The following is a 25,254-nucleotide window of genomic DNA, read 5'->3' as shown; positions in this document are numbered from 1 at the left end:
CCGTAGAACCCTTACATGAATGGTAACCAATTGGGTAACCACAGTAAAAGCTTACTGCATTGGCCGGGAATCGGACCCGGATCTCCCGCGCGGCACCCGGGGATTCTTTAGCTAAAAGTCCCTAAACCGTTTCCCATTCATTTTCAATGGTAGTCCTAAACCAGTACGGATGTAATATATTTTTGGCCATCAGCAGCGCTGTGGAGCCAAAAGGACGTAATGTGTTCGGCTGGCCGCTAGTTGCGCTTTGGAGCCGTTTCGCGAGTGACAGACTTTCTCCGGTGTTTGTCAGTCAGTCGCAGCCTGGAAAGAGCATCGACCTCCCGCATTTTCCTAGAACTCTTCGCTGTGTGGACGCTACGTTAAACGGTAAGTCATTAAGATGAATAGCAATGAATTAAAATGTCATTATAATTAGTCTGGGCTGTCTGACATTCACTTGAACGCTAAAAAGATAAAGTGAGTCGTCTTTCTTCAGTGTTATTGTGTTGAAGTCGGACTTCTGTATGAGTTTGTTACCTTACATGCTAACGTAACGTAACCTGAAGCCGTTAACGGTTCATACCGGTTCATTCATGTCCGACTTTGTTGTGTTTTTTTGGCCGAAATTACCACAAGTTAATACGAACGTGCATTCAAATATATAGGTTAGCATTTACTGCTGTCCGATGAATATAGAGGCTGACCAGCGGCCGGTTAAGGTTAAGGTGAACGTTAGATATACTCTGTTACTTTACATACACGTAACGAAAAAACAACGAGCTATGACCGGACCCGGTGCTTCATTTGAATCACGTAACGTTAAATAAACACGCACGTCTCCGTTGGATCACGTCACGTATCGTCATTAATGCACGTAGTTCATAGTTACGTACATTAACTGCTCCACTGTTTGACATTAGTTACTAGTTACTTAGCAGATAGGACATCAGACAAAATATACTCAACTAATAAATGATGATGTGTTATTACAGATTACACTACCAGCAGTATATCAAGTCATTAAAGTGATGAACACATTAATACCTCAATAATTATAATACTATAATATAATGTATATTATTCTGCATTATGAGTTTATTTTTTGTACTTTTACTTAAGTAAGACTTTGAGTAAGTACGATTTAAATGCAGGACTTTTACTTGTAAAAGAGTATTTACACCATGTAGTGGTATTAATAATAATATTATTTTTTTTACTGAAGTACAAGGCCTATATACTTTCTCCATCACTGTTAAAATCAGAGATCACCAGAATATGATGATGTTGTTGTTTATTACATCGTATAATCTCTATTGCATGTTTGTTTGGGAGGGTGAAAAGGTGAATTGAGTTCCGAGCATTTCTTGATAAGACACTTCACACTTCATTGTTACTTCAGTCACATGACCGGGGGTCGTAAATGAAGGTGTGACTCCCCACTAGGCTGAGCTTCCTTCACCTCCCAAGTTCTTTTCCATCAGTCGTTCAAAGGCTTTCACCCACAGGGGGTCTGCCATTGAAGTGTAAATCAATCGCTGACTCAACAAGCACAGAGTTCATGTCAAATTGACAGGAACAGGCACTGAAGGTCCACACATGATCAACAACATCACATGTTAGGCTGATATACTAACCTCCTAAACCCTATCTATTAACATCTGTTATGAAAACAATGGCTGTCCATAAGGTAGTAATAGACTTATTCATATATTCTACTCTTTGTCATTACAGGTAAAATGCACAAACAGTTTTTTTTCCCTGGGAGAATGACGGTTACGTTCCGTAAGGGACCACTGGGATTTCTCCGTCAGGATCCGACTGATGCAGCCAAAGTCCTCAAAGACAACCCGTCTCTACAGGACAAGTCTGCAGCTGTGAAGGAGGAGCTGGTCAGACAGAATGCTCTGACTGTGGTCCGCCAGAGAGGAGGGGATGCCTCAGATAGAACTGAGGTGACTGGAGACTACATCCTGCAGTTTGGGAAGTACAAGGGCAAGTCCTTCCGCTGGCTCCTGGAGAATGACATTGGGTACACCATCTACCTAATCAGGAACCAGCAAAAGGAGGAGGCTGCAGGAGTGTTCATGGCAGCGGGGCACAGCAAGGACAGCCTGCTGTCATTTGTGAGCTATTCCCTCAGCTTTCAAGAAATCCAGTCTCTTCTCAGCTATGAGGAACAAAAGCCAGCTGTGACAGCAGCAGCAGCATCGGAGGATGACCAGCTGGTTGGTTTTGGCTCTCGTGCCAACAACACCTGGAGAGAGATTTGGCACAGCAGAGGTGATGGCTATGCATCTTTTATACTAAAGAAAAGCTGTGCTCCAGGGACGAAGATGCAGAAACTCCAGGTGTACCTCCAGAAGAAGCTGCATCCACCCTCTGGCTCCTCTGTGATGACACAACGTTCACCTGCTCCTGCTGAAGCCATGGGTGGGTCTGGTTTCCTGTTTGTTTTAGAGAGATGTACACGCTGTCATACACACCATCATTCCAGTCATTTAAGTCATACCCGCCCACGTACAAGAAGATATTCATTTAATGACATTCTGATTCTTGTCTGTTTGCATCTCAGTGATGGATGAAGATGAAGAGCTGGAGAGAGGGATGCTGAGTATCTCTCCTTCAAAGCAACAAGTGCAGTGCTGTGAGTAAACAGTTGCTGTCTTTTGTTTCTTTGTTTCTACCACCTGAAGATGTATTCTATTCAGTATATATGATATATTTTTTGTTTGTGTTTAACAGCTGTTTCTGCATCATCATCGTCATCATCATCATCTACAGCCAGACAACAGCAGGCTTCAGGAAGAAAAAGAGGTTTTTCACCAAAAACGTTCTGCCGTCAACTGACAGCCCTGGGACCATGAATTCTTATCCCACATGAAGCATGACTTGAGCCGTTCTCATGTTGACCATGTTCTGGTCCTGTTTGTGTTTTGGTGTTCTACTTGTTGTCCTAGTGACTATGAATTGATACCAGTCATGATGAGGGTACGTATCACTTTTTGTTTTCTTATATGGATAAAAAGAAAAAATATGTATGCATGTGAAACTTCTGTGTTACTAACACCTGAATGCATGTGTTTGAAGTGTGCCATGTTGCTTCACTTGCCTAGGTTACATCATACTGAATATTAACCCATCGAAACATAAACACACGTGTATGAATGAAGTATATTCTTTATATATTAATGTGAGAAACAGTCTGTTTCATTGGATAAGGCTGAGAAAGGCAGGTGAAGTAACCATACTAACAGTAGTGTTTGTATGTTGTCAAAATATAAATGACTGACATGTTTTTTTCTGTTGTAGAACCATCTGCTGCACTGGCTGCACCAACTCCTCTGAAGGGTTCACAAGTAGATGGTAAATGCATCTAACGTTTAAAGATATCCGTCATATTCACTGTGCTCATATCCGTTATAAAGCATTGGTTCTGGTTTGTGATCCTTCTCTCCTTGCAGCCGCCGCTCTAACTGTGAAGAGACCGGTGCCTGTTCCCCAGGAGCTCATGTGTCTGCTGCCAGAAGGACCGGCTCGTCCATCAACAGAAGCGACTGTCACAGTTCCTGGTGTGCATTATTTGACCTGTATTTGCATCTTAAAAATATCCATATGTAGTGTCCATCAATACTGTTGTTAATTCTTTAAAGTCTGTTTTAGACTTACTGCTGCACTGTATACAGTAACATGACATCTACACTACAGTGTAGATGTCATGTTACATTCTTGCTTCATGTTACTGTCAATAATAATAATAACATGTTTAATATTCTCTATAGTGTCAGAGGCCCCCCGGATTTCTCCTGAGACGTCTGCAGAGCCCGGTCAACTGTCACCTGCACAGAGAGATCAACGTTAGTATTAGAATGTGTTTCATGGCAAAAAGATTAAATCAAGTCGCACCAAAATGGTACTAATTAGCCCTGTTTATTCTTGTCTGACTAGGTGAGCCATTACCCAGGCCGTTAGCTGTGCCCACCCGTCCTCCTCCACAGCTCCCTGGCTACGACCAGGAAGTCAGCCAGTGGACCTGTTCACAGCAGCAGAGGATCTGGATGAAGACAGAGCTGGAATCCATGGGTCTCTGGCCGGGCTCCTTTCCTGTGCGCAACCTCATGAAGATGGTGTCATTGTGGCGTCTCCCTCCCCAGCCAGAATTAATTGACAGCGTCTCAGATCTTCCTTCCCCAAAGTACTTTCAGCTCCATCCCTTCTTCATATGGAAGCCAGAGAATGAGAACTTGATGGCTAGACTGAGGAACAATTACACTCTGCCGTGCATTGAAGGTTGTGCCCGGCCTCAAGTTGTCTCTGCAGGTGTTGGTAGACCTCGTGCGATTGTCGGTGTCACTGGACAGTACTACCTGTTGTCATCCAGGCTGTGCTGCAAAGTGTGCAGGAAGAGGTGGTACGCTGACAACCCAGTGTGGCTGGACAAACTCCCAAAGAGGTTCACAAACCTGTTGCCAGCAGTACTGACCTACAAGAAGGCCATTTGTAAATCGGTCATGGACGAGCTCAGGCGGACAGGCAACTCACCCACCGACATGGCAAAGCAGATCATGGAGATGATGCACCTGAAATTTGAACGTGCTCACCTGGCCTACCTCCTCAGCTGCCAAAACATCATGGATGCTGAGGCAGGAAAGTACGACCAAAGAACCATCACTCAGTTCATCAGGCAGGAAACCAAGCCAGCTCCCTTCGGAGAGTACGCTGATCCAGTTGGCTGGAACGGGATCTCTGTGTCTGCTCACTACCTGACCGACTGCCTGCTGCACGAGTACCAACACCAGGAGAGTGCCATAAAAAAACTCCTGCAGGGCACCTTTGGACAGGCTCTCCGCTCAGACCACACACGCAAAGTTGCGAGGAAGGTCACCTTTTCATCCGGCACCATGTCCTCGTATGCGGTCATGAATGAGAACTGGATGATCCTTTCATGGGTGATGGTGCAGTCGGAGACAGAGAAGTCCCTGAAGCCCATGTACGAGGGACTAGCACAGCGCTACAGCACTGCAGGCATAGAGAAGGCACAATACCAGTGGGTAGACAGGTAAATTATAATCAGTACTTTTTACCATCATTGGTGACACAAACAGCTCAGAATCACACTTACATTGCTTTTCATATTTCCAGTTTGATGACAGAAAATCCCTTTGCATTCATTTTATTGTGACGACCATATACACTGGACTACACATTGTGGTTGATATGACTACTTTAACATTCATGGCTATACTTTGTCTATATTTTTTCTTTCAGGGATTGCTGTGCAGCATTTAAGGTGGCTGAATCGTTTGCAGGAGAGCATCTGAACTGGGATTCTTGGAGAACAACTGATGCCATTGTTGCCGGGGCCACTTCTGGTAACCTGCTGAACACCTGTGCATCAAGATCCCACTTCAGTGCAAACATAACTATCAAGCTGGACTTATTCCACTGCATGAGGCGGTTCCTCCGTGAGTGTGTGTCAGAGCATCATGCCCTGTACAGCTCTTTTGCTCAGTTCCTGTCTGCAGCTTTTTCTGTGGTGGATCAGGAAGACCTGCAGAGGCTTAAAGCTGCATATGCCTTCTGTGGAATTCAGCCTGCCAACCCAACCAAGCTCCACATTCGCGAGCACTGCAGGACCAGGATTCCACAGCCTGAGGAGCTCATCAAGAGGGTTGAGGGAGTTTTCCAGCAGTTTCACCTTGCGAGTGATCCAAATGGCACTCCTCTCTTCAAGCCCTCAATGCTGAAGGCATGGCGGATTCAGCGGGTGCACATCCTGCGAAGTTGCCTGAGTGATCCTGTGGTGGAAGGAGGGACTTTGTACAGGTATGGAGGAACACTGCAGCTGAACCATATGCAGGGTGAAGGGGCCAAAGTTCCTGTTTGGATCCCCATCAGAGGCACGTCTCAGCAGGAGGGCTATCACTTCCACCAGGCTCAGTGGGTCACTGGAACACGTGTTTCCACAGAGCTGTTTCAAGCTCAGGGGATGACTGGGGTGGCACGGTGGAACTACCAGCGCCTGGTGGACTTGAAGCAGCCAGGCGTTCACCTCCCAGCTGTCTTTGATCCGGCATTGATTGCACAGCTCAACGCGGTCTCTGAACGGGTGTTGGGGCAGGTCAAGTATCCAGCTTTTCATCTCACTGGTAGAGACACTGGAGAGAAGTTTGGCCTGGAATACGTTGAGCCTGGTTGCCGCCCAGTTCTTCTAGACTGGGACAAGCACAGGAGCAAGACAGACTCCGCCCAGGCCCAGAATTCACCTCCTCAAAGCGGCCCGCCCGCTGCCCAGACTGCGCTTCCTCAGTCATCCTCAATGGCACCGCCCAAGTTGCTTCAGTTTTCTCCATGCCCTGCTGCTGATTCTGCTGCCAAACCAGAAGTGAATCCCACTACAACAGGTAAACATCTAACAGACAGACAAAGTAGTGCACCAGACTTCAGTTGGTAGTAACTCGATTTTATTCATATTTAATGACAAGCGTAATGGATGATTCACTTTTCCTTTTTTACGCGATGTGACAATATTGTGCAATTGAAAACATGTACAAAAACATACCAGTCAGCCATTTATCTAAAAGCGGAAAGTGTGTTTTCACCCATACAAGTGTATGAATTAGGGCTTTTCCCTTCTGTAGGTCAGAATGTCTTATTGTACTCTGTCTTTTGTTTTTATAGAAACCACACGTTGGCCGTCTCTGCCCCTGCTGTCCTCACCAACTGGCGCCCGCACTGGACCTGTGAAGACAGGAGGGAGAGTTTTTGTGTTGGACCACAAGCGATGGCCGGCCCCCATGAAGGCAGCCATCGACAACCTGCTCAATATTCACCGTGGGCAGAAGGACATGCTCAGGCTTGTGGACCAGGACTATGCTGCTCTAGTTCACAACTCCTGTACAGACCCCAACAGCATGCTCCACCCAACAACAAAATTGCACATCTCACTGTATGTAAAGCACCTGAGCAAATTATTAAACACCAGCTCATCTTTGAACATCAGCCCAGAAAAACTGCAAGAGAGGCAGGAACTCTGGCACTCTCTGACAGAGGGCAGTGAGACCACCAGTGTGCCAGTTGTGACCATGCCCGTTGCAGTCATTAACCCGCCTCCACCTGTTCAGACCCTGACTCAAGCCTCCATTGAGGAAATGGTACGAAACATCATGGAGAAACAGCAGCAGCAACAACAACAACAACAACAACAACAGTCAAAGGAAAAAAAGACCCAGACAAAAAGGTGTCTTTCTTGTGGTCAGCCAAAGTCCAGGTATGAGAATGATGGTTCTTCTATCCACTTCTTCTTCCAGCAGGGCCCTGTCAGATACTTTTACTGCTCCACGAAAGTTTTTAAAGTTTATGGTGCAGACGGTCTGACAAACCCAAGAATGCCCTTTGTCGACTTTGCAGAGACAAAGTTCTTTCAGCTGGAACTGGATGCAACAAGGAAAAGGGTGGAGGAGAGAGGACAGCAGAAGAGGAAGAGGACTGAATCCAAGCCCACAGGTCGTAAGTGCGGATTCTGTAAGATGGAACTGAAGCAGGGCCCAAACAGTCCTCATGTTCATACGGGGTTCCCTGGACTAACAGGGAAGTACATTTACTGCCCTGGTAAAGTCTTTTCCTTTTACAAAGACCAGGGCATGGAGAAGCAGATGACCTGGACTGAGTTCCAGAGGTCTCCTTTTTATGAGACAGAAAAAAAGAGATGGGAGGTTGAAAAGGGAAAATAAGAGACATGAGTGTTTTGTCGTGTATATACTGTATATATTTGCTCATTTTTTACTGGATTTATTATTATATTTGTTGTACATATTTGTGTTGTGTATTTGTGATCTTGCACTATGGGCTCTGTGTTCAACATTTACTGTCCCTGTTGTGTTTAATAAATATATTTTGTTCACTAATGTTTACATGTCTCATTAATAAGTGAATCATTATAGTGAACAGTAAATAAATATTTAATTGAAGTAATTAAGTGATTGCAATTTAAATGTTCATAATTAGGAAAACTGCAATATAATAGGTTAATAGCCATAAATAAATCATGCACTTGATAATATGTCTGCCACTACAATCTAGTGATAATCAGTAAATGTTAAAGTTGGATACACATTTCTTGATTCATAAATAGCTCTTTATCATTGATGAGTGGCTTTGCCCCAACTGAGACTCGAACCTGCGTCCAGGAGCTGAAACCAGCACTGTGAAAGTGGACTTTGAGCACCTTGGACAGCGTTAATAATGCTACAATTTCATTGGCTGTCAGCGTATGCCAACTATACGCGACTGGCCCCCGCGTGGCAGGCGAGAATTCTACCATTGAACCACCAATGCCGATATAACTCCCACCCGATAAGGAGAAAAAAACGAGAAATGATTGGTGCAGCAACAGTGACAAAGAGATAACGATGAAAAGCCAACACCAGCCTAAAATCCAAACTGACATTGTCTGCGCAACATCGACCACCAGAAACATCTGTGTTTGACTACTTTGCGTAGTCAGGATGTCACGAATACAACAAGTGTTACCTCGAACCATTCCCATTTTTGCTTGTACATCTTTGCATCCCAGTGTAAATGATTCCCGTAGAACCCTTACATGAATGGTAACCAATTGGGTAACCACAGTAAAACCTTGCTGCATTGGCCGGGAATCAGACCCTGATCTCCCGCATGGCAGGCGAGAATTCTACCATTTAACCACCAATGCTGATATAACACCTACCCGAGAAGGCGAAAAAAACGAGAAATGAATGGAGCAGCAACAGTGACAAAGAGATAGTGATGAAAAGCCAACACCAGCCTAAAATCCAAACTGACATTGTCTGCGCAACATTGACCACCAGAAACATCTGTGTTTGACTACTTTGCGTAGTCGGGATGTCACGAATACAACAAGTGTTTCCAAATCACGAGAATATAGCACTTACCTCGAACCATTCACATTTTTGCTCGAACACCTGTGTATCTCAGTGTAAATGATTCCCGTAGAACCCTTACATGAATGGTAACCAATTGGGTAACCACAGTAAAGGCATGCTGCATTGGCCGGGAATCGGACCCAGATCTCCCGCGTAGCAGGTGAGAATTCTACCATTGAACCACCAATGCCAATATAACCCCAACCCGATAAGGCGAAAAAAACGAGAAATGATTGGCGCAGCAACAGTGACAAAGAGATAACGATGAAAAGCCAAAACCAGCCTAAAATCCAAACTGACATTGTCTGCGCAACATCTACCACCAGAAACATCTGTGTTTGACTACCTTGCGTAGTGAGGATGTCACGAATACAACAAGTGTTACCTTGAACTATTCTCATTTTTGCTTGTACACCTTTGTATCCCAGTGTAAATGATTCCCGTAGAACCCTTACATGAATGGTAACCAATTGGGTAACCACAGTAAAAGCTTGCTGCATTGGCCGGGAATCGGACCCGGATCTCCCACGTGGCAGGCGAGAATTCTACCATTGAACCACCAATGCCGATGTAACTCCCACCAGATAAGGAGAAAAAAACGAGAAATGATTGGCGCAGCAACAGTGACAAAGAGATAACGATGAAAAGGCAACACCAGCCTAAAATCCAAACTGACATTCTCTGAGCAACATCGACCACCAGAAACATCTGTGTTTGACTACTTTGCGTAGTCGGGATGTCACGAATACAACAAGTGTTATCAAATCACGAGAATATAGCACTTACCTCGAACCATTCTCATTTTTGCTTGTACACCTTTACATCCCAGTGTAAATGATTCCCGTAGAACCCTTACATGAATGGTAACCAATTGGGTAACCACAGTAAAACCTTGCTGCATCGGCCGGGAATCGGACCCTGAACTCCCGCATGGTAGGCGAGAATTCTACCATTGAACCACCAATGCTGAGTTAACACCAACCCGAGAAGGCGAAAAAAACGAGAAATGATTGGAGCAGCAACAGTGACAAAGAGATAATGATGAAAAGCCAACACCAGCCTAAAATCCAAACTGACATTGTCTGCGCAACATCGACCACCAAAAACATCTGTGTTTGACTACTTTGCGTAGTCGGGATGTCACGAATACAACAAGTGTTAGCTCGAACCATTCCCATTTTTGCTCGTACACCTTTGCATCCCAGTGTAAATGAGTCCCGTAGAACCCTTACATGAACGGTAACCAATTGGGTAACCACAGTAAAACCTTGCTGCATTGGCCGGGAATCAGACCCGGATCTCCCGCATGGCAGGCGAGAATTCTACCATTTCACCACCAATGCTGATATAACACCTACCCGAGAAGGCGAAAAAAACGAGAAATGAATGGAGCAGCAACAGTGACAAAGAGATAGTGATGAAAAGCCAACACCAGCCTAAAATCCAAACTGACATTGTCTGCGCAACATCGACCACCAAAAACATCTGTGTTTGACTACTTTGCGTAGTCGGGATGTCACGAATACAACAAGTGTTACCTCGAACTATTCCCATTTTTGCTTGTACACCTTTGCATCCCAGTGTAAATGATTCCCGTAGAACCCTTACATGAATGGTAACCCATTGGGCCACCACAGTAAAAGCTTGCTGCATTGGCCGGGAATCGGACCCGGATCTCCCGCGCGGCACCCGGGGATTCTTTAGCTAAAAGTCCCTAAACCGTTTCCCATTCATTTTCAATGGTAGTCCTAAACCAGTACGGATGTAATATATTTTTGGCCATCAGCAGCGCTGTGGAGCCAAAAGGACGTAATGTGTTCGGCTGGCCGCTAGTTGCGCTTTGGAGCCGTTTCGCGAGTGACAGACTTTCTCCGGTGTTTGTCAGTCAGTCGCAGCCTGGAAAGAGCATCGACCTCCCGCATTTTCCTAGAACTCTTCGCTGTGTGGACGCTACGTTAAACGGTAAGTCATTAAGATGAATAGCAATGAATTAAAATGTCATTATAATTAGTCTGGGCTGTCTGACATTCACTTGAACGCTAAAAAGATAAAGTGAGTCGTCTTTCTTCAGTGTTATTGTGTTGAAGTCGGACTTCTGTATGAGTTTGTTACCTTACATGCTAACGTAACGTAACCTGAAGCCGTTAACGGTTCATACCGGTTCATTCATGTCCGACTTTGTTGTGTTTTTTTGGCCGAAATTACCACAAGTTAATACGAACGTGCATTCAAATATATAGGTTAGCATTTACTGCTGTCCGATGAATATAGAGGCTGACCAGCGGCCGGTTAAGGTTAAGGTGAACGTTAGATATACTCTGTTACTTTACATACACGTAACGAAAAAACAACGAGCTATGACCGGACCCGGTGCTTCATTTGAATCACGTAACGTTAAATAAACACGCACGTCTCCGTTGGATCACGTCACGTATCGTCATTAATGCACGTAGTTCATAGTTACGTACATTAACTGCTCCACTGTTTGACATTAGTTACTAGTTACTTAGCAGATAGGACATCAGACAAAATATACTCAACTAATAAATGATGATGTGTTATTACAGATTACACTACCAGCAGTATATCAAGTCATTAAAGTGATGAACACATTAATACCTCAATAATTATAATACTATAATATAATGTATATTATTCTGCATTATGAGTTTATTTTTTGTACTTTTACTTAAGTAAGACTTTGAGTAAGTACGATTTAAATGCAGGACTTTTACTTGTAAAAGAGTATTTACACCATGTAGTGGTATTAATAATAATATTATTTTTTTTACTGAAGTACAAGGCCTATATACTTTCTCCATCACTGTTAAAATCAGAGATCACCAGAATATGATGATGTTGTTGTTTATTACATCGTATAATCTCTATTGCATGTTTGTTTGGGAGGGTGAAAAGGTGAATTGAGTTCCGAGCATTTCTTGATAAGACACTTCACACTTCATTGTTACTTCAGTCACATGACCGGGGGTCGTAAATGAAGGTGTGACTCCCCACTAGGCTGAGCTTCCTTCACCTCCCAAGTTCTTTTCCATCAGTCGTTCAAAGGCTTTCACCCACAGGGGGTCTGCCATTGAAGTGTAAATCAATCGCTGACTCAACAAGCACAGAGTTCATGTCAAATTGACAGGAACAGGCACTGAAGGTCCACACATGATCAACAACATCACATGTTAGGCTGATATACTAACCTCCTAAACCCTATCTATTAACATCTGTTATGAAAACAATGGCTGTCCATAAGGTAGTAATAGACTTATTCATATATTCTACTCTTTGTCATTACAGGTAAAATGCACAAACAGTTTTTTTTTCCTGGGAGAATGACGGTTACGTTCCGTAAGGGACCACTGGGATTTCTCCGTCAGGATCCGACTGATGCAGCCAAAGTCCTCAAAGACAACCCGTCTCTACAGGACAAGTCTGCAGCTGTGAAGGAGGAGCTGGTCAGACAGAATGCTCTGACTGTGGTCCGCCAGAGAGGAGGGGATGCCTCAGATAGAACTGAGGTGACTGGAGACTACATCCTGCAGTTTGGGAAGTACAAGGGCAAGTCCTTCCGCTGGCTCCTGGAGAATGACATTGGGTACACCATCTACCTAATCAGGAACCAGCAAAAGGAGGAGGCTGCAGGAGTGTTCATGGCAGCGGGGCACAGCAAGGACAGCCTGCTGTCATTTGTGAGCTATTCCCTCAGCTTTCAAGAAATCCAGTCTCTTCTCAGCTATGAGGAACAAAAGCCAGCTGTGACAGCAGCAGCAGCATCGGAGGATGACCAGCTGGTTGGTTTTGGCTCTCGTGCCAACAACACCTGGAGAGAGATTTGGCACAGCAGAGGTGATGGCTATGCATCTTTTATACTAAAGAAAAGCTGTGCTCCAGGGACGAAGATGCAGAAACTCCAGGTGTACCTCCAGAAGAAGCTGCATCCACCCTCTGGCTCCTCTGTGATGACACAACGTTCACCTGCTCCTGCTGAAGCCATGGGTGGGTCTGGTTTCCTGTTTGTTTTAGAGAGATGTACACGCTGTCATACACACCATCATTCCAGTCATTTAAGTCATACCCGCCCACGTACAAGAAGATATTCATTTAATGACATTCTGATTCTTGTCTGTTTGCATCTCAGTGATGGATGAAGATGAAGAGCTGGAGAGAGGGATGCTGAGTATCTCTCCTTCAAAGCAACAAGTGCAGTGCTGTGAGTAAACAGTTGCTGTCTTTTGTTTCTTTGTTTCTACCACCTGAAGATGTATTCTATTCAGTATATATGATATATTTTTTGTTTGTGTTTAACAGCTGTTTCTGCATCATCATCGTCATCATCATCATCTACAGCCAGACAACAGCAGGCTTCAGGAAGAAAAAGAGGTTTTTCACCAAAAACGTTCTGCCGTCAACTGACAGCCCTGGGACCATGAATTCTTATCCCACATGAAGCATGACTTGAGCCGTTCTCATGTTGACCATGTTCTGGTCCTGTTTGTGTTTTGGTGTTCTACTTGTTGTCCTAGTGACTATGAATTGATACCAGTCATGATGAGGGTACGTATCACTTTTTGTTTTCTTATATGGATAAAAAGAAAAAATATGTATGCATGTGAAACTTCTGTGTTACTAACACCTGAATGCATGTGTTTGAAGTGTGCCATGTTGCTTCACTTGCCTAGGTTACATCATACTGAATATTAACCCATCGAAACATAAACACACGTGTATGAATGAAGTATATTCTTTATATATTAATGTGAGAAACAGTCTGTTTCATTGGATAAGGCTGAGAAAGGCAGGTGAAGTAACCATACTAACAGTAGTGTTTGTATGTTGTCAAAATATAAATGACTGACATGTTTTTTTCTGTTGTAGAACCATCTGCTGCACTGGCTGCACCAACTCCTCTGAAGGGTTCACAAGTAGATGGTAAATGCATCTAACGTTTAAAGATATCCGTCATATTCACTGTGCTCATATCCGTTATAAAGCATTGGTTCTGGTTTGTGATCCTTCTCTCCTTGCAGCCGCCGCTCTAACTGTGAAGAGACCGGTGCCTGTTCCCCAGGAGCTCATGTGTCTGCTGCCAGAAGGACCGGCTCGTCCATCAACAGAAGCGACTGTCACAGTTCCTGGTGTGCATTATTTGACCTGTATTTGCATCTTAAAAATATCCATATGTAGTGTCCATCAATACTGTTGTTAATTCTTTAAAGTCTGTTTTAGACTTACTGCTGCACTGTATACAGTAACATGACATCTACACTACAGTGTAGATGTCATGTTACATTCTTGCTTCATGTTACTGTCAATAATAATAATAACATGTTTAATATTCTCTATAGTGTCAGAGGCCCCCCGGATTTCTCCTGAGACGTCTGCAGAGCCCGGTCAACTGTCACCTGCACAGAGAGATCAACGTTAGTATTAGAATGTGTTTCATGGCAAAAAGATTAAATCAAGTCGCACCAAAATGGTACTAATTAGCTCTGTGTTTATTCTTGTCTGACTAGGTGAGCCGTTACCCAGGCCGTTAGCTGTGCCCACCCGTCCTCCTCCACAGCTCCCTGGCTACGACCAGGAAGTCAGCCAGTGGACCTGTTCACAGCAGCAGAGGATCTGGATGAAGACAGAGCTGGAATCCATGGGTCTCTGGCCGGGCTCCTTTCCTGTGCGCAACCTCATGAAGATGGTGTCATTGTGGCGTCTCCCTCCCCAGCCAGAATTAATTGACAGCGTCTCAGATCTTCCTTCCCCAAAGTACTTTCAGCTCCATCCCTTCTTCATATGGAAGCCAGAGAATGAGAACTTGATGGCTAGACTGAGGAACAATTACACTCTGCCGTGCATTGAAGGTTGTGCCCGGCCTCAAGTTGTCTCTGCAGGTGTTGGTAGACCTCGTGCGATTGTCGGTGTCACTGGACAGTACTACCTGTTGTCATCCAGGCTGTGCTGCAAAGTGTGCAGGAAGAGGTGGTACGCTGACAACCCAGTGTGGCTGGACAAACTCCCAAAGAGGTTCACAAACCTGTTGCCAGCAGTACTGACCTACAAGAAGGCCATTTGTAAATCGGTCATGGACGAGCTCAGGCGGACAGGCAACTCACCCACCGACATGGCAAAGCAGATCATGGAGATGATGCACCTGAAATTTGAACGTGCTCACCTGGCCTACCTCCTCAGCTGCCAAAACATCATGGATGCTGAGGCAGGAAAGTACGACCAAAGAACCATCACTCAGTTCATCAGGCAGGAAACCAAGCCAGCTCCCTTCGGAGAGTACGCTGATCCAGTTGGCTGGAACGGGATCTCTGTGTCTGCTCACTACCTGACCGACTGCCTGCTGCACGAGTACCAACACCAGGAGAGTGCCATAAAAAAACTCCTGCAGGGCACCTTTGGACAGGCTCTCCGCTCAGACCACACACGCAAAGTTGCGAGGAAGGTCACCTTTTCATCCGGCACCATGTCCTCGTATGCGGTCATGAATGAGAACTGGATGATCCTTTCATGGGTGATGGTGCAGTCGGAGACAGAGAAGTCCCTGAAGCCCATGTACGAGGGACTAGCACAGCGCTACAGCACTGCAGGCATAGAGAAGGCACAATACCAGTGGGTAGACAGGTAAATTATAATCAGTACTTTTTACCATCATTGGTGACACAAACAGCTCAGAATCACACTTACATTGCTTTTCATATTTCCAGTTTGATGACAGAAAATCCCTTTGCATTCATTTTATTGTGACGACCATATACACTGGACTACACATGGTGGTTGATATGACTACTTTAACATTCATGGCTATACTTTGTCTATATTTTTTCTTTCAGGGATTGCTGTGCAGCATTTAAGGTGGCTGAATCGTTTGCAGGAGAGCATCTGAACTGGGATTCTTGGAGAACAACTGATGCCATTGTTGCCGGGGCCACTTCTGGTAACCTGCTGAACACCTGTGCATCAAGATCCCACTTCAGTGCAAACATAACTATCAAGCTGGACTTATTCCACTGCATGAGGCGGTTCCTCCGTGAGTGTGTGTCAGAGCATCATGCCCTGTACAGCTCTTTTGCTCAGTTCCTGTCTGCAGCTTTTTCTGTGGTGGATCAGGAAGACCTGCAGAGGCTTAAAGCTGCATATGCCTTCTGTGGAATTCAGCCTGCCAACCCAACCAAGCTCCACATTCGCGAGCACTGCAGGACCAGGATTCCACAGCCTGAGGAGCTCATCAAGAGGGTTGAGGGAGTTTTCCAGCAGTTTCACCTTGCGAGTGATCCAAATGGCACTCCTCTCTTCAAGCCCTCAATGCTGAAGGCATGGCGGATTCAGCGGGTGCACATCCTGCGAAGTTGCCTGAGTGATCCTGTGGTGGAAGGAGGGACTTTGTACAGGTATGGAGGAACACTGCAGCTGAACCATATGCAGGGTGAAGGGGCCAAAGTTCCTGTTTGGATCCCCATCAGAGGCACGTCTCAGCAGGAGGGCTATCACTTCCACCAGGCTCAGTGGGTCACTGGAACACGTGTTTCCACAGAGCTATTTCAAGCTGAGGGGATGACTGGGGTGGCACGGTGGAACTACCAGCGCCTGGTGGACTTGAAGCAGCCAGGCGTTCACCTCCCAGCTGTCTTTGATCCGGCATTGATTGCACAGCTCAACGCGGTCTCTGAACGGGTGTTGGGGCAGGTCAAGTATCCAGCTTTTCATCTCACTGGTAGAGACACTGGAGAGAAGTTTGGCCTGGAATACGTTGAGCCTGGTTGCCGCCCAGTTCTTCTAGACTGGGACAAGCACAGGAGCAAGACAGACTCCGCCCAGGCCCAGAATTCACCTCCTCAAAGCGGCCCGCCCGCTGCCCAGACTGCGCTTCCTCAGTCATCCTCAATGGCACCGCCCAAGTTGCTTCAGTTTTCTCCATGCCCTGCTGCTGATTCTGCTGCCAAACCAGAAGTGAATCCCACTACAACAGGTAAACATCTACCAGACAGACAAAGTAGTGCACCAGACTTCAGTTGGTAGTAACTCGATTTTATTCATATTTAATGACAAGCGTAATGGATGATTCACTTTTCCTTTTTTACGCGATGTGACAATATTGTGTAATTGAAAACATGTACAAAAACATACCAGTCAGCCATTTATCTAAAAGCGGAAAGTGTGTTTTCACCCATACAAGTGTATGAATTAGGGCTTTTCCCTTCTGTAGGTCAGAATGTCTTATTGTACTCTGTCTTTTGTTTTTATAGAAACCACACGTTGGCCGTCTCTGCCCCTGCTGTCCTCACCAACTGGCGCCCGCACTGGACCTGTGAAGACAGGAGGGAGAGTTTTTGTGTTGGACCACAAGCGATGGCCGGCCCCCATGAAGGCAGCCATCGACAACCTGCTCAATATTCACCGTGGGCAGAAGGACATGCTCAGGCTTGTGGACCAGGACTATGCTGCTCTAGTTCACAACTCCTGTAAAGACCCCAACAGCATGCTCCACCCAACAACAAAACTGCACATCTCACTGTATGTAAAGCACCTGAGCAAATTATTAAACACCAGCTCATCTTTGAACATCAGCCCAGAAAAACTGCAAGAGAGGCAGGAACTCTGGCACTCTCTGACAGAGGGCAGTGAGACCACCAGTGTGCCAGTTGTGACCATGCCCGTTGCAGTCATTAACCCGCCTCCACCTGTTCAGACCCTGACTCAAGCCTCCATTGAGGAAATAGTACGAAACATCATGGAGAAACAGCAGCAGCAACAACAACAACAACAACAACAACAACAACAACAGTTAAAGGAAAAGAAGACCCAGACAAAAAGGTGTCTTTCTTGTGGCCAGCCAAAGTCCAGGTATGAGAATGATGGTTCTTCTATCCACTTCTTCTTCCAGCAGGGCCCTGTCAGATACTTTTACTGCTCCACGAAAGTTTTTAAAGCTTGTGGTGCAGACGGTCTGACAAACCCAAGAATGCCCTTTGTCGACTTTGCAGAGACAAAGTTCTTTCAGCTGGAACTGGATGCAACAAGGAAAAGGGTGGAGGAGAGAGGACAGCAGAAGAGGAAGAGGACTGAATCCCAGCCCACAGGTCGTAAGTGCGGATTCTGTAAGATGGAACTGAAGCAGGGCCCAAACAGTCCTCATGTTCATACGGGGTTCCCTGGACTAACAGGGAAGTACATTTACTGCCCTGGTAAAGTCTTTTCCTTTTACAAAGACCAGGGCATGGAGAAGCAGATGACCTGGACTGAGTTCCAGAGGTCTCCTTTTTATGAGACAGAAAAAAAGAGATGGGAGGTTGAAAAGGGAAGACAAGAGACATGAGTGTTTTGTCGTGTATATACTGTATATATTTGCTCATTTTTTACTGGATTTATTATTATATTTGTTGTACATATTTGTGTTGTGTATTTGTGACCTTGCACTATGGGCTCTGTGTTCAACATTTACTGTCCCTGTTGTGTTTAATAAATATATTTTGCCCCAACTGAGACTCGAACCTGCGTCCAGGAGCTGAAACCAGCACTGTGAAAGTGGACTTTGAGCACCTTGGACAGCGTTAATAATGCTACAATTTCATTGGCTGTCAGCGTATGCCAACTATACGCGACAGGCGTGTGGCAGGCGAGAATTCTACCATTGAACCACCAATGCTGATTTAACACCAACCCGAGAAAGCGAAGAAAACGAGAAATGATTGGAGCAGCAACAGTGACAAAGAGATAATGATGAAAAGCCAACACCAGCCTAAAATCCAAAAAAAACGAGAAATGATTGGAGCAGCAACAGTGACAAAGAGATAATGATGAAAAGCCAACACCAGCCTAAAATTTAAACTGACATTGTCTGCGCAACTTTGACCACCAGAAACATCTGTGTTTGACTACTTTGCGTAGTCGGGATGTCATGAATACAACAAGTTTTTTCAAATAACAAGAATCCAGCACTTACCTTGAACCATTCGCATTTTTGATCGTACACCTTTGTATCTCTGTGTAAATGTTTCCCGTAGAACCCTTACATGAATGGTAACCAAAGTAAAACCTTGCTGCATTGGCCTGAAATCGGACCCGGATCTCCCGTGTGGCAGGGTACAATTCCACCATTGAACCATCAATGCTGATATAAAACCATCCGGAGAAGGCGAAAAAAACGAGAAATGAATGGAGCAGCAACAGTGACAAAGAGATAATGATGGAAAGCCAAAACCAGCCTAAAATCCAAACTGACATTGTCTGCGAAACTTCGACCACCAGAAACATCTGTGTTTGACTACTTTGCGTCGTCGGGATGTCACGAATACAACAAGTGTTTTCAAATAACAAGAATCCAGCACTTACCTCGAACCATTTGCATTTTTGCTCGTACACCTTTGTATCCCAGTGTAAATGATTCCCGTAGAACCCTTACATGAATGGTAACCAATTGGGTATCCACAGTAAAGGCTTGCTGTATTGGCCGGGAATCGGACCCGGATCTCCCGCGTGGCAGGCGAGAATTCTACCATTGAACCACCAATGCCGATATAACTCCAACCCGATAAGGCGAAAAAAACGAGAAATGATTGGCGCAGCAACAGTGACAAAGAGATAATGATGAAAAGCCAACACCAGCCTAAATTCCAAACTGACATTGTCTGCGCAACTTTGTCCACCAGAAACATCTGTGTTTGACTACTTTGCGTAGTCGGGATGTCACGAATACAACAAGTGTTTTCAAATAACAAGAATCCAGCACTTACTTCGAACCATTCGCATTTTTGATCGTACACCTTTGTATCTCTGTGTAAATGTTTCCCGTAGAACCCTTACATGAATGGTAACCAATTGGGTATCCACAGTAAAATTTTGCTGCATTGGCCTGAAGTCGGACCCGGATCTCTCGCGTGGCAGGGTAGAATTCCACCATTGAACCATCAATGCTGATATAACACCTTCCGGAGAAGGCGAAAAAAACGAAAAAATGAATGGAGCAGCAACAGTGACAAAGAGATAATGATGGAAAGCCAACACCAGCCTAAAATCCAAACTGACATTGTCTGCGCAACATCGACCACCAGAAACATCTGTGTTTGACTACTTTGCGTAGTCGGGATGTCACGAATACAACAAGTGTTTTCAAATCACGAGAATATAGCACTTACCTCGAACCATTCGCATTTTTGCTCGAACACCTTTGTATCCCAGTGTAAATGATTCCCGTAGAACCCTTACATGAATGGTAACCAATTGGGTAACCACAGTAAAATACTGCTGCATTGACCAGGAATCGGACCCGGATCTGATGCAGAATATTACACATTATTAATATAATTATTGAGGCATTAATGTGTTCATCACTTTAATGTTGCAGCTCATTGTAATGACTTTATATACTGCTGGTAGCTTAATCTGTAATAACACATCATTTATTAGTTTACTATATTGAGTATGATAACCTTAATCTGCTAAGTAACCAGTAACTAATGCTGTCAAATACATGTGGAGCAGTTAATGTACATAACTATGAACTACGTGCATTAATGACGATACGTGGCGTGATCCAACGGAGACGTGCATGTTTATTTAACGTTACGTGATTCAAATGAAGCACCGGGTCCGGTCATAGCTTGTTCTTCTTTCGTTACGTGTCCGTAAAGTAACGTCCAGACAGAGTACTGGTATTTCTTCGTCAGGATCTGACTGATACAGCCAAAGTCCTCAATGACAACCCGTCTCTGCAGAACAAGTCTGCAGCTGTGAAGGAGGAGCTGGTCAGACAGAATGCTCTGACTGTGGTCCGCCAGAGAGGAGGGGACGCTTCAGATAGAACTGAGGTGACTGGAGACTACATCCTGCAGTTTGGGAAGCACAAGGGCAAATCCTTCCGCTGGCTCCTGGAGAATGACAAGTGTGCCATGTTGCTTCACCTGCCTAGGTTACATCATAATGACTGGCGACTGAATATTAACCCATTGATACATAAACACACGTGTATGAATTAAGTATATTCTTTATATATTAATGTGGGAAACAGTCTGATTCATTTGATAAAGCTGAGAAAGGCAGGTGAAGTAACAATACTAACAGTAGTGTTTGTATATTGTCAAAATATAAATGACTTACATGTTTTTTTCCATTGTAGAACCATCTGCTACACTGGTTAAGGTGAAGGTGAACATTAGATATACTCTGTTACTTTACATACACGTAACGAAAGAACAACAAGCCATGACCGGACCCGGTGCTTCATTTGAATCACGTAACGTTAACGTTAAATAAACACGCACATCTCCAATGTATCACGTCACATATCGTCATTAATGCATGTACTTCACAGTTACGTACATTTACTGCTCCACGTGTATTTGACATTAGTTACTAGTTATTTTGCAGATTAAGGACATCAGAGAAAATATACTCAACTAATAAATGATGATGTGTTATTACAGATTAAACTACCAGCAGTATATAAAGTCATTAAAGGTATGAACACATTAATACCTCAATAATTATAATACTATAATATAATGTATAATATTTTGCATCATGAGTACTTTTATTTTTGCTCCTTAAAGCTTATTTTTTGTACTTTTACTTAAGTAAGACTTTAAGTACGATTTAAATGCAGGCCTTTTACTTGTAAAAGAGTATTTACACCATGTAGTGGTATTAATATATGTATTTGTTTACTGAAGTACAAGGCCTGTATACTTTCTCCATCACTGTTAAAATCAGAGATCACCAGAATATGATAATGTTGTTTATTACATAGTATTATCATAGTCTACTGCATGTCTGTTTGGGAGGGTGAAAAGGTGAATTGAGTTCCGGGCATTTCTTGATAAGACACTTCATACTTCATTGTCACTTCAGTCACATGACCGGGGGGATTGTAAACACCCACTAGGCTGAGTTTCCTTCATCTCCCAAGTTCTTTTCCATGAGTCATTCAAAGGGTTTCACCCACTGGGGGGTCTGCCATTGAATTGTAAATTGCTGACTCAACAAACACAGAGTTCATGTCAAGTTGACAGGAAGACAGGCACTGAAGGTCCACACATGATCAACAACATCACATGTTAGGCTGATATACTAACCTCCTAACCCCTATGTATTAACATCTGTTATGTAAACAATGACTGTCCATAACATAGTAATAGACTTATTCATATATTCTACTCTTTGTCATTACAGGTAAAATGCAGTTTTTTTTCCCTGGGAATCACGGTTACGTTCCGTAAGGGACCACTGGTATTTCTCCGTCAGGATCCGACTGATACAGCCAAAGTCCTCAAAGACAACCCGTCTCTACAGGACAAGTCTGCAGCTGTGAAGGAGGAGCTGGTCAGACAGAATGCTCTGACTGTGGTCCGCCAGAGAGGAGGGGACGCTTCAGATAGAACTGAGGTGACTGGAGAGTATATCCTGCAGTTTGGGAAGTACAAGGGGAAGTCCTTCCGCTGGCTCCTGGAGAATGACATTGGGTACACCATCTACCTAATCAGGAACCAGCAAAAGGAGGAGGCTGCAGGAGTTCTCATGGCAGCGGGCCACAGCAAGGACAGCCTGCTGTCATTTGTGAGCTATTCCCTCAGCTTTCAAGAAATCCAGTCTCTTCTCAGCTATGAGGAACAAAAGCCAGTTGTGACAGCAGCAGCAGCATCGAGGATGACCAGCTGGTTGGTTTTGGCTCTCGTGCCAACAACACCTGGAGAGAGATTTGGCACAGCAGAGGTGATGGCTATGCATCTTTTATACTAAAGAAAAGCTGTGCTCCAGGGACGAAGATGCAGAAACTCCAGGTGTACCTCCAGAAGAAGCTGCATCCACCCTCTGGCTCCTCTGTGATGACACAACGCTCACATGCTCCTGCTGAAGCCATGGGTGGGTCTGGTTTCCTGTTTGTTTTAGAGAGATGTACACACTGTTATTCACACCATCATTCCAGTGATTTAAGTCATACCAGCCCAAGTACAAGAAGATATTCATTTAATGACATTCTGATTCTTGTCTGTTTGCATCTCAGTGATGGATGAAGATGAAGAGCTGGAGAGAGGGATGCTGATTATCTCTCCTTCAACGCAACAAGTGCAGAGCTGTGAGTAAACATTTGCTGTCTTTTATTTCTTTGTTTCTACCATCTGAAGATGTATTCTATTCAGTATATATATATATGATATATTTTTTGTTTGTGTTTAACAGCTGTTTCTGCATCATCATCATCATCATCATTATTTTGACTTTGTGCGTCATAATGTAGGATCATATATGCTGTGTGCCTCCCTGCCTGAGGGTGGTGCTATATATTGTGACAGTTTTCTTTGTATCCTGTAAATGGCAGGTGTTTGGACTGGGGACTCATGAGGCAGGAGATAAGAAGGCACCTGTGGAGGCCGGCCGGCTCACTCTCTTCTCTCCGGCTCCCAACCGGACCGTGCTGCACAGCAAAGGGGATCGCTGTGATACGGAACGGGGCGACCTTATATTATGCTGCGTCCAGGTTCCCCTAGACCGGGCGTAACAATCATCAACAGCCAGACAACAGCAGGCTTCAGGAACAGAAAGAGGTTTTTCACCAAAAACGTTCTGCCGTCAACCGACAACCCTGGGATCATGAATTCTTATCCCAAATGAAGCATGACTTCAACCGTTCTCATGTTGACTATGTGCTGGTCCAGTTTGTGTTTTGGTGTTCTACTTGTTGTGCTAGTGACTATGAATTGATGCCAGTCATGATGAGGGTATGTATCACTCTTTGTTTTCTTATATGGATAAAAAGAAAAAATATGTATATGTGAAACTGCTGTGTTAGTAACACCTGACTGCATGTGTTTGAAGTGTGCCATGTTGCTTCACCTGCCTAGGTTACATCATAAAGACTGGCTACTGAATATTAACCCATTGAAACATAAACACATGTGTATGAATGAAGTATATTCTTTAAATTTTAATGTGAGAAACAGTCTCATTGGATAAGGCTGAGAAAGGCAGGTGAAGTAACGTTCTGCCTATACTAACAGTAGTGTTTGTATATTGTCAAAATATAAATGACTTACAAGGTGTTTTCCGTTGTAGTACCATCTGCTGCACTGGCTGCACCAACTCAGTTGAAGGGTTCACAAGTAGATGGTAAATGCATTTAACATTTAAACATATCTGTGATATTCTCTGGGCTCATATCTGTTGTAAAGCATTGATTATGTTTTGTGATCCTTCTCTCCTTGCAGCCGCCGCTCTAACTGAAGAGACCAGTGCCTGTTCCCCAGGAGCTCATGTGTCTGCTGCCAGAAGGAGCAGGTCGTCCATCAACAGAGGCAACTGTCACTGTTTCTGGTGTGTATTATTTGACCTGTATTTGCATCTTAAGAATATCCATATGTAGTGTCCATCAAAACTGTTGTTAATTCTTTAAATTCTGTTTCATTGTTGTAAATTAGATACTGGTGCACTGTATTCAGACAGAAAGTAGGCAGCACTCCAGTGTCCAGCTTGCTGAGTTTCACAGACTACAGTGTAGATGTCATGTTACATTATTGCTTCATGTTACAGTCAATAATAACAGTCAATAATAATATGTTTAATATTTTCTATAGTGTCAGAGGATCCCCTGATTTCTCCTGCAGAGCTCGGTCAAATGTCAACTGCACAGAGAGATCAACGTTAGTATTACAATGTTTTTCATGTCAAAAAGATGAAATCAAGTCGCACCAAAATCGTAATAATTTGCTCTGTTTATTCTTGTCTGACTAGGTGAGCCATTACCCAGGCTGTTAGCTGTGCCCACCCGTCCTCCTCCACAGCTCCCTAGCTACGACCAGGAAGTCAGCCAGTGGAACTGCTCACAGCAGCAGAGGATCTGGATGAAGACAGAGCTGGAATCCACGGGTCTCTGGCTGGGCTCCTGTCCTGTGCGCAACCTCATGAAGATGGTGTCATTGTGGCGTCTCCCTCTCCAGCCAGAATTAATTGACAGCGTCTCAGATCATCCTTCTCCAAAGTACTTTCAGCTCCATCCCTTCTTCATGAGGAAGCCAGAGAATGAGAACTTAATGGCTAGACTGTGGAACAGTTACACTGCATTGAAGGTTGTGCCCGGCCTCAAGCTGTCTCTGTAAGTGTTGGTAGACCTTATGTGATTGTCGGTGTCACTGGACAGTACTACCTGTTGTCATCCAGGCTGTGCTGCAAAGTGTGCAGGAAGAGGTGGTACACTGACAACCCAGTGTGGCTGGACAAACTCCCAAAGAGGTTCACAAACCTGTTGCCAGCAGTACTGACCTACAAGAAGGCCATTTGTAAATCGGTCATGGACGAGCTCAGGCGGACAGGCAACTCTCCCACCGACACGCAAAGCAGATCATGGAGATGA

At 44.5% G+C, this 25,254-nt stretch overlaps 2 protein-coding genes and 4 non-coding genes across 6 annotated transcripts; 2 read left to right on the top strand and 4 right to left on the bottom strand.

Annotated features, from left to right (window-relative positions):
- The first annotated feature begins 315 nt into the window (after positions 1-315).
- LOC137875195 (uncharacterized) lies at positions 316-7,882 on the top strand. Its single transcript, XM_068714229.1, has 10 exons — positions 316-369; positions 1,714-2,412; positions 2,555-2,626; positions 2,725-2,796; positions 3,292-3,345; positions 3,444-3,551; positions 3,762-3,836; positions 3,928-5,038; positions 5,248-6,383; positions 6,661-7,882. The coding sequence occupies exons 2-10, from the start codon at positions 1,719-1,721 to the stop codon at positions 7,710-7,712; spliced, it is 4,374 nt and encodes a 1,457-aa protein (XP_068570330.1). The 5' UTR covers positions 316-369; positions 1,714-1,718; the 3' UTR covers positions 7,713-7,882.
- A 1,140-nt stretch (positions 7,883-9,022) lies between these two features.
- Positions 9,023-9,093, bottom strand: trnas-gcu (transfer RNA serine (anticodon GCU)). Its single transcript has one exon. It is a non-coding gene; the product is annotated as a tRNA-Ser (tRNA).
- A 305-nt stretch (positions 9,094-9,398) lies between these two features.
- Positions 9,399-9,469, bottom strand: trnag-gcc (transfer RNA glycine (anticodon GCC)). The gene has a single exon. It is a non-coding gene; the product is annotated as a tRNA-Gly (tRNA).
- A 330-nt stretch (positions 9,470-9,799) lies between these two features.
- Positions 9,800-9,870, bottom strand: trnag-acc (transfer RNA glycine (anticodon ACC)). The gene has a single exon. It is a non-coding gene; the product is annotated as a tRNA-Gly (tRNA).
- Positions 9,871-12,244: 2,374 nt separating this feature from the next.
- LOC137875816 (uncharacterized) lies at positions 12,245-22,646 on the top strand. The gene is made up of 12 exons (XM_068715318.1): positions 12,245-12,908; positions 13,051-13,122; positions 13,221-13,292; positions 13,788-13,841; positions 13,940-14,047; positions 14,258-14,332; positions 14,426-15,536; positions 15,746-16,881; positions 17,159-18,201; positions 20,579-20,793; positions 21,335-21,368; positions 22,152-22,646. Exons 1-12 carry the CDS (start codon positions 12,245-12,247, stop codon positions 22,644-22,646), a joined length of 5,079 nt encoding a protein of 1,692 aa, XP_068571419.1.
- Positions 19,355-19,425, bottom strand: trnag-gcc (transfer RNA glycine (anticodon GCC)). The gene has a single exon. It is a non-coding gene; the product is annotated as a tRNA-Gly (tRNA).
- Positions 22,647-25,254: the final 2,608 nt, after the last annotated feature.

The sequence above is a fragment of the Cebidichthys violaceus genome, unplaced genomic scaffold (assembly GCF_023349555.1).
Source record: "Cebidichthys violaceus isolate CVI_PGR_0920_01 unplaced genomic scaffold, fCebVio1.0.p SCAF_2, whole genome shotgun sequence".
NCBI lineage: Eukaryota > Metazoa > Chordata > Actinopteri > Perciformes > Stichaeidae > Cebidichthys > Cebidichthys violaceus.
This window is presented reverse-complemented; position numbering and strand designations above follow the sequence as displayed.